This window comes from Oreochromis aureus, linkage group 7 (genome assembly GCF_013358895.1).
Source record: "Oreochromis aureus strain Israel breed Guangdong linkage group 7, ZZ_aureus, whole genome shotgun sequence".
In the NCBI taxonomy this organism is placed as follows: Eukaryota; Metazoa; Chordata; class Actinopteri; order Cichliformes; family Cichlidae; genus Oreochromis; species Oreochromis aureus.
This window is the reverse complement of record NC_052948.1, coordinates 48,735,395-48,744,760: the sequence shown is the minus strand read 5'-3', so window position 1 is coordinate 48,744,760 and position 9,366 is coordinate 48,735,395. Positions and strand designations below refer to the sequence as shown.

The window sequence follows — 9,366 nt, the reverse complement described above, 5'->3', positions numbered from 1 at the left end:
AGGTTATGATCACACTCAGTGTAACCACGCCTGACGTGAAGGTGTCTGGGAAAACTGCCTTTAGTTAATCACTGCCAGCAGCTGCTGTCCTATACGGCGAGATCAGTCATAGATTTCTGAACAGACACTTTGTTCTTTATATATATTTTTAATTACTTTTGTCAAAATAAAGTTCTCTGTAAAGTGACAAAAATGGGGGAGCAGCATGAATCAGTTTATAGAAATACATATTACATGATTGTGGTTTTAACATCTATATTTTGTGGAAATTAGCTGGGGGAAAAATCATTTTAGAGGCAAAGCGTTTGTTAAAAGTATCCAAATACAATGATGAAAAAACAAATTAAAGCCATTTAGTTTCCCCCCACAGTGAGGAGCTACAATGTGGCTCATCCTGCCTTACAGCTCTGAGGAGCTGTAAGGCAGGATGGGCCACATTCCTGCCAGACTTTGTAAAACTAATCTGATGCCATGTGCTGATTCTCCATCAAAGAGTAACAGAATAAAAGGAACCCTGTGTAACAATTCAAGATAACATTTCTCTCCTATAGCAGAAGGAAATGGGCTTACTTTACCAGTTATAATAAAGTGGTGTCGCAAAGAACGACAATTGCTCCCTGTTATAGTCATGAAATAAATGCACCTTACCTGACACTGCTGCCTAAATGCCTCTCTTTGATGTTTTTGAACAAGCAGCTGACAGCACATTAAAGATTTTTTTTTTTTTTTTTGTCTTTTTAAAAGTGTTACAACATGATTACGACCAGTGTTCTTGCTCTCCACAGTGAAGCCATCACTTGGTCCAATAGCCTCTGTCATTCGAGGTTGAACTGTTCCAGGTTTTCTTGGAGGAGTGTGTCTTTGACTGATTTGAAGACAATCCTGATGTTCTCCGTGTCTGTAGCGCAGGTGTAGTGCGTGTAAAGGGCTTTATGACGACCAACATGCTGCTCCACATACATATTTAAGATGAACTTCTTAGCTGTTTCAGCATCCTGTCGAGGCCCTGCGTGGGAGAAAGTGGTCAAAATAAGAAAAGTCTCCTGAGAAAAACACGGACTTGCTCACTCTTTCACAGTTACTGTTTAATACAGTTTTATACTTAGTTTGTCTTAGTTGAGACTTAAGAACTAACTCATTCTTAGTAATTGTGCTTATCTTTAACATCAGTCACAATACCCATAGTGCTCTATTGTGGACTTTCAGAAATCGATCACTTGTCATCTTCACAAATCTTTAATGTATTTAATTATCAAATATTTGACAGGGTGTTTAACACAGCTTGTCATTGTTTCTGTAGTCTAACAGTTTAAATACATAAATATTGAATGCAATTTTACTTTATACAAATAAATCAGAATAAAAGTCGCCTCAATCACTTGATATTGTAAGGTAAAGACCCTACAATAATATAGAGAAAACCTCAGCAATCAGAAAACCCCCTATGAGTAAGCACTTGGTGAAAGTGGGAAGGAAAAACTCCCTTTTAACAGGAAGAAACCTCTGGCAGAACCAGGCTCAGGAAGGGTCAGCTATCTTCTTGTCCCTGAGCCTGGTTGTGTTACCGATTGTGGCTGAGGGGTGGGAGACACGACAGGATATTCAGTTTACAATCGTGTACACCTTACAGATGCAGTAAAGCATCTAATGGCACGAGCAAGTGAAAGTTGGCCTTAAAACACTTGTAAATGATATGATTCATGGCTGATTCACTTCATGCCAGTTAAACTCAAATATAGTTTTGAACACAGTTATGGTTGTTCTGAAGAAATGCAGAGCAAACTGGGGGCATGCTTTACCTGTGTATTCTGGAAAGTAGGTAGCTAAATGCGAATGCTGGATTTTCTCCTCTAGCAGGTCTGTTTTGTTCAGAAAGAGGATGATGGAGGACTCTTGAAACCACTGCCACGAGGTGATGGTCCTAAACAAGGCGAGGCTCTCGCAGAGTCGATTCTGAAAGAGGGGTGACAGGCTTAGACGATGAACTGTATTTGGACAAGGTTGGACAAGAATTAAAGAAAGGATCAAACAAGGTGTCTATAATGACCGTACATCGTTTTCACTCTCGTAGAGGACCTGATCGTACTCGTTGAGGGCTGCAAGGAATATGATAGAGGTGACATTCTCAAAACAGTGGATCCATTTCTTCCTCTCACAACGCTGCCCACCAACATCAACCATCCTACAGAAAGACAATGAAAGCACTAAAGGTTCATTCATTACTGAAGACTGAAGAAGGAACTACATTTCTCTACTTTCTCGCAGAGAGTTTTCTAAGGGGACTGACACTGCTAAGTTCACTCTCTATATAAATGGTCTTTAGCCAATACAGGTTTCAACAGTCAGCAGTTCCACATAGCGACACAGATGATTGAATTTCACATGTGCACTGGGACCTGCAGAAGCTGTGAATGCAGCTCTTTTGTTGTCTGCAGCTTATTCTAAACACGACTTGAAGGCAAACTTATTACCGCCCACTTAGTTCAAATTAACTATCTTTAGTCACTTCAGTAATTAGTCTGTTTTGTCACCGCAGTAATAATGTGTGTGTGTGGACTGTGAGTACACCGTAACTGTTTCCATACACATTAAGAAGGCTCAGTTTTTCACTGGACTGTGATTCATGCAAGAACTTTCTTTTTCACAGGGCTTTATATCTGTCTAGATGATGTGTTAATAAAGTATGATATCAAACCTGAAGATGTTTTTGGAAAATTCAAAGGGATACTCTATGATGCCTGTGGTGGGCACCCTGACCCTCAAGATGTCCTGCAGGGTGGGGATGTACGACGGGGCTGTGATTCTGTCCAAGTCAGTGAGGTAACTGAAATGTTTACAACAACACATTAAGGTTAATATTCTGAAATATTAAACAGAAATCTATGCTTTTTACATGCATTTATTTTAGCAGAATGAATCCACGCTATTACAGGAATATAATAAACTGAGAAAATTAATGCAAGATAAAGATGTGAAATATAAAAGTCTTACTATTTCGCAGAGTCTGATATCTGGAATTCCCTTCTGCGCTCATAGCATCTTTGAACACCGTGATCATTCCACACTCTCTTAATGGCGTCCACTTGCCAGGACTCCAAACTTGACAAATAGGTCAAGTCCACTTGGCTCAGCTTCTCTGCATACCCCTGACAGACAGATACATTCCACAGGTCATTTTACTTCTTCAGTACACGTTCAATACAATGACCACTGTAAAAGAAATCCCACTAGATGGGTTTTGTGATTTGCAAGAGATCGTTTTTTGCGCAATGTTTCCTTTTTTTACCATAGTTCTCAAGAAGAACCAGATCTACTGCAATGACATGATGTAGAAAGATTAATTGTCTGTAGAAGTTTTTGAATACTAAAAAGTAACAAGCTTGAATTAGCTTTTGTTAAATTAAATTTGGTGCACACTTTCATGTCCCCTAAAGTTTAAACTGTAATAACTTCTGTGACCCCTTAACATTTTTCCAATTATTTTGCAGGATAAAAGATTGCACCATCTTAATATCCCTTAGTTATGCCTTTATAGCTCCAGGTTTCAAATGTATATGGTATACTGAGCACCTCTCCTGTCTTATTCTCTCCTTTTCCCCCCTTTTTGGATCCATATATTTACTGGTATCTGGTCCTCCAGATGTTTCTATTATGGGCCACACAGTCACTGAGTGTTTTTGTTCTTCATTGCTCATATCTTGTTTTGTTTTTTTTCACACCAGATGGCCACCCACCCTGAGTCTGATTCTTGAGGTTTAACAGAAGACCCTCCCCTCGCCCTCCCCAAAAAACTCCCACGTGTTGTGATGTGCCACTGAACAAACACAATTTAATATCGAAAATAGCTCAGCTGGTCAGAATTTGTTGTCTGTCCACTGCGGCAAATCGGGCACATTTACAGAAACAACCCCCCAGATCAGTCCATTTAGTCATTATGTTTCCACTGCAGTGTAGGATCCAATGAACACATGAAGTCATATAAGGTTTGATTTCAATGTCTGAAACTAGGGCTCCAAAAGCCAATGTAACAGATTGCTCAATAGGGCTAGATGTTACAATCCCTAAAATAATTAGCACAGTTCTTGAGGTGGGGGAAGCACTCAAACTAATAACGTAATATAACTGTGGATTTATGAGACTAAAACAAAGTCAACAGTGACATAGCTGGTGCACTGCTGTTTGCTGTGTGGATTTTAAATCACTTATAGTGACATTTAGTTTTTCAAAAATAACACAATCAGAAATTCTTTTGGACCACTTTGAAGGACCTATCCTAGAGTGGCCGCTTACAACCCCGAATGAGGCCTTACAGGAGGTTCGTCCTGTGGTCAGAATGCACACACAAAGGCGCAGGCCCCAAAAGCAACTCACAAGTTCCTGCAGTGGAAAACTGCCTATTTATATAGCCTGCATGTTACAATGCTAGTATTATTTCTAATTTGTTTCACTCAATGTTACTGGTACGGTGAGCTTTCTCAAACGCCACATAAAATTTTAAATGCATGGTTTCTCACAATGTTCTGATCATCAACGTAGTCAATGTGAAGAGTCTCCATGGCCTTGATCATCGTCTGGATGCCCGCTATGATGTTCTGATACACCACACGAGTGAAGCCTTTCCTGTCAGTGTCATTGTATCCTTTGCCATGGATGATCCTCATCTGTTTGATGAAAGTACTCTTCCCACTTTCACCAGTCCCTAGGCAAACGAGATGAATGAAACCGAAGGATGAAAAATGGAATAAGATCAAAGCAATGCCAGAAATAGGACATCTGTGGCATGCGCTCAAAAAAAAATCATCTCAACATCAATCAGCTGCAGCTCAACAGGATTTTGGCAACAAAACAACAACAAAAAATTGCAATCTCTGAAGCGTTATAATATTTCCAGAAGGTGAGGTTTCCAGGTTAGAATACCTTAAAAAAAAAAAATCAAACCAGGGTGTCTGTGTTTGGGTGTATTGTGCGTTTCTTCATTCATTTGTATCCCCCCATCACCAATATGATAACTCTGATTTAGCACAGCATATAGGAGTTGAACATTATGGCCATATGCTCGGTTTTATTTTCATCTCAGTGCTTTTGCACTACAAAAAAGCATGGCACCAGATGGAGAATTTTAAAAAACTAAATTGAAAAGAAAACAAAAAGGCTATAAACATTATGAATTAAATATGCACTTACTTTTTATTCTGCACATAACAATGTGCTGAATACTATTTTGGGACTGAGAAAGTTTGTGCCAGATTCCTGCAACTCAACGTGCCTATGAACAGTGGATGTGTCCTTGACTGAAACAGTGATCTGCTTCCTGCATTCTAGTTGTAAATTACTCTTGATAAGGGTGTCAGCTTAGGGCCCAAAACGCCTAGAAATGTTAACCATTAGTCTGACCTTTACAGGGGGATATTGTTCTCCAAACAACTCAAGTTGAAGTTTAAAGTAGCGCTGACCTTTAAACAAGTCCCTAATGTCTAATGTATTGTTTCCAACATAATCAACAGTCAAGCTTTAAAAAGTGGCCTGCTTGGCCATTTTGGTTCTGGAGAAAACAGACCACATGTCATTTAATGAGATCACCGTGGCTGTGAAAATATGAAACCTGAATACTTTGTACTAATGAAGCAACAGTATGGTTTCATTTTTAAGAGGAGACCGCAAATGATTGAGGCTATCTGAGAGATTCATCAGAACATTACTATGTGAAGAATGCAAGGAGTAAGCTGTAACTGGGCTGAGGTGACAGCACAGCGTAAAACACATACCAAAGCCTTGTTATCTATTGATCCAGATCATTTTGGTATTTGCAGATGATTCAGCTAATTCCATACCTCAGCTGTCAGTTTCCCGTCGATTTACGAGGGCAAAACTACACTACAAGCCAAGCTTTTGGTTTTTGTGGTGATTTTCACAATAATCAGATGGAATGACATGGAATATGATCCAAACATTCCTGCTCCATAGTGGAGGAATTCTGTGACTTTGGTCATTTTGTTTCTGATGTTTTCAGGGAAGTGCTTTGACAGACATGTAATATAATTTATATAATTATTTTATAATCATATTCAGATCATTTTAAATCGTTTTCATTTCCACTGTATTTATTTTTAACTTCTATTTTTTATTTGTTGGTTTTATTCAGCACTTTGAAACTTTATTTTGAAAAGTGCTTTATAAATACAGATACTGTAAATATAGAGGATCGTCATCAGATAACATTTTATTCTCTATTATAGGCTGTATTATTCTCAGCCTAAGGACTTTGTTTTAATGCTATCACATGCTAACATAGTAGCCTACTACGATAAACTAAGATAGTTTACAGTTCAAATACTTGCCCATCACATGATGCGAATCAAATAAGGCTTTGAAACGATCCTACACACAAAATTCACAGTTTCAAACTACATCTGAGGATATCCACGCCAGAACATGAGCAGAAACCAAACTCTACTCACTGTGGAGCTGTAAATGGAAGGCTATTTTCCTGTACATTATTATTATTATGAAATTCTTTATTTAAACAGGTCTCATTGAGCTCGAGATCTCTAGTTTCAAGAGAGACCTTAAAAGTGTTTTTTTAAAAAGAAGGAAAAACGAGATACATATAGTTACACTCCACATTAAGAAAAACCGGTTCTGGTTAGTCTAATTCAGCATTTCACTCCCTTCTATACAGATATAAACAGTTAAACTGGAATGTGAACGTTATTATTGTTTTATATAGCACACAATGTCCTTGCGTAATCTCAGCAGGTTGTATGAGAGTTTCTGGGTGGATGAATGAATCATCACAGGGAATTCCTTTGACGCTAAAGGTTGTTTCTGTTGAGCTGTTAAATCGCATAAGCCTCAGAAATATAACTTAAACGTTCACTGCTATGATCAGCAGCCCCAATTCCAGTTAGCCACAAATCTAACAAGTGTACACCGTAAAAAAAAAACACAATCAAACTAACTAAACTTATTTAAAGTTTCTTTGTTATTGAAGGCGTATCTGTTCATTATGTTCCAAGAGGTTCCACTGCGTGGACGTGTGTTAGTTAAACACTGAGCTCTCACCTAAAAGCAGCAGCTTCAGCTCCCGTTTAGACGCTAACTTGTCCCGTCGAAGCTGTCTCTCTATTTCTTTGTGTATCCTCAGTTTCTCCTCTTCCTCTGGAGACAGGCAGCACTCACCCATTGTTATCATAGTTTACCTGCTGCTCCCGGTTCAGCTACAGACAGCGACTTTGTGAAATTATACTGATTTTTCTTTCTTTCTTTCTTTCTTTCTTGTTCTTGTCAGGCTTGCCAAGGAAAGTTACGTCTCGGAACAGGTGAACTGACGACTTTCTGCTGTCATTCTTCCTGCTGGGGGATCCAGTTCAGGTGCATTTCACATTCCTGCCGTGCAGGAGAGGCGGGCACTGACTGAAAGGCAAGTTTATCCACTCTGCCCCTGTGCACCTACTTACAGTACACGTCCATACTCTCAGGAGCCCGCTGAAAAGTTGGAAAGTCCAACTGGGAGGCAAGAGAGGAAAATACGGCAACTTTGTGCCAGAGTGAGAAAGGAAAAAATAACGGGGTCAACTTTGTGATGCCAGTCTCCAGTGTTGGGAAGGTTACTTTTAAAATGTATTCCACTAAAATACTGAATACATGAAAATGTATTCTGTACGCATTACTCAATCCAACAAGATCATCATGCTGTTTACAACTACATGAATGTCCTATTGCTGTGATTTATTACTGTTACTGAAGGTCCGCAGGAAACGTAAAAAGGGACTTTCGGGTTCGATGCTTTACTTTGTTGTCTGGGTCAACACAGACAGAGAGGCGTTAAAACAGAACTGTGTTTGAGTCTTATAACAAGCTGGGCTCCTCAGGCACTCTTCTTGGTTGCTGTGGTTATTATAACATGCTTCCAGTTAAAGCCTTTTCCTTTCTCTCCCTCCCTCGAAATATGAAATTCTCGCTGCACACGGACTTGCCCATGAGGCTACAAATTCCTGTAGTTTTTGAGCCACATTGGAACAACAGAACGTAGCTGTCAAACAAACCCAAACAATCCTGACCAAACAAAAGTTGTTTAAAAAAAGTAACTGTATTCATAACTATAAAAGAACTTAGTACAGTTACTATATTTTTATTCTGAATTGCATGTTATAAATGTATTGTGTTTATCATTTTTAACCCGATGAAATGAAATGATTCTAGTTTTTTGAGCCACATTGAGCCATCTGACAAATTTGTTTAAAAAACAGTTCATAACTATAAAAGATTAGTTCTATATTTTTTAATTGCTTATAAATATATTGTGCATTTTGATGAAATGATGATAAGTCTCAAAAACTCCCAAAATACTGTATGTATCAAATATGATACTGTAGGTTTAACGGTGTTGAGGCTGATTCATGCTGTGCTTTCAATGAGATCACCAAACTTGCTTACTGACCAAGTCAAAGGGTTCACCAGCCAGGGGCCACTGGGTGACAGGAGCGAGGCCCTCGACCTTTAAGGGCCAGGTCACAAAACAAATACATGTGTAAGCTCAGTGCCTTATGGCTGGCGTGGGCTTCACTTGGACCTCGCAGCATACAGTGACCACAATGAGATAAAAATGTGAAAAAGACTTTTTTTTTCCATGGATGAGACTGAAAAAAGCACAGGTCTGCGTAAGACAATGAGTAAACACAAGGCAGTGAACCTGCACATACAATAGCAGGACTTTCCCAAAGTGGAATCAGACAATCAGACCTTTTATCTTTTTTTTTCTTCTTTTTTTTTTTGGCTTTCCTCCTAAAACATGACTGCGATATGAAAAAGGGCCTGTAGGAGCCATTTTTTTGAGTTGTTACCTTATGTGTGCCGCTAGGGGTCACCTTTTGTGCTTTACGGTATGGTGTGTTTATGTGAATGTATTTAAGGTAGACACACGTAATCAGCACCAGGTGTTGTTGTTCGGGAGGCGCAAACAATTTGTGACCGGCTGGATAAAGAGAACTGTGGAATAACAAATACAACTGAAGTTGGAAGAATAAATATGTTAAATGGACAAGATAAGTACGGCTGGAGTTATTGGACTGTAACAGATTTCATTCATAACCGTGGCATCGCATCACCCCCGTCAACCAACACCTCAGTGGGTTAAAGTGTAGGCTTAGCTTCTGCAGGGACTATCCACAACACATGGTTGTAGGATATTTGGAGTGAGTGATTTTATTTCATAATAAAATATTTAAAGTTTGGGGATTGGCATTACTTTATTCAACATGATAAATAATGAAACTATTATTAATGAATAGTTTACTTCTGAGAACTAGTGCTTCATGTTGAGGCTTAATGCAATTTGATTCATTTACAAAAGGCAGAATTTCATGA

The 9,366-nt window shown here is 38.9% G+C and overlaps 1 protein-coding gene across 1 annotated transcript; it reads right to left on the bottom strand.

Moving 5' to 3' along the window:
- Positions 1-132: 132 nt before the first annotated feature.
- Positions 133-7,507, bottom strand: LOC116331760 (guanine nucleotide-binding protein subunit alpha-14-like). Its single transcript, XM_031754545.2, has 7 exons — positions 7,063-7,507; positions 4,515-4,699; positions 2,992-3,146; positions 2,696-2,824; positions 2,053-2,182; positions 1,800-1,953; positions 133-1,006 (listed from the first exon to the last, which is right to left on the bottom strand). Exons 1-7 carry the CDS (start codon positions 7,190-7,192, stop codon positions 816-818), a joined length of 1,074 nt encoding a protein of 357 aa, XP_031610405.1. The 5' UTR covers positions 7,193-7,507; the 3' UTR covers positions 133-815.
- Between the last annotated feature and the right edge of the window lie 1,859 nt (positions 7,508-9,366).

Excerpts from the sequence above, each read along its gene's own strand:
- LOC116331760 (XM_031754545.2), bottom strand. The coding sequence starts at position 7,192 with ATGATAACAATGGGTGAGTGCTGCCTGTCTCCAGAGGAAGAGGAGAAA. Across the intron at positions 3,147-4,514 it reads ACGTTGATGATCAGAACATT|GGGTATGCAGAGAAGCTGAG; the intron begins GTGAGAAACCAT and ends TCTGTCTGTCAG. Across the intron at positions 2,183-2,695 it reads TTTTCCAAAAACATCTTCAG|GATGGTTGATGTTGGTGGGC; the intron begins GTTTGATATCAT and ends GTCTTTCTGTAG.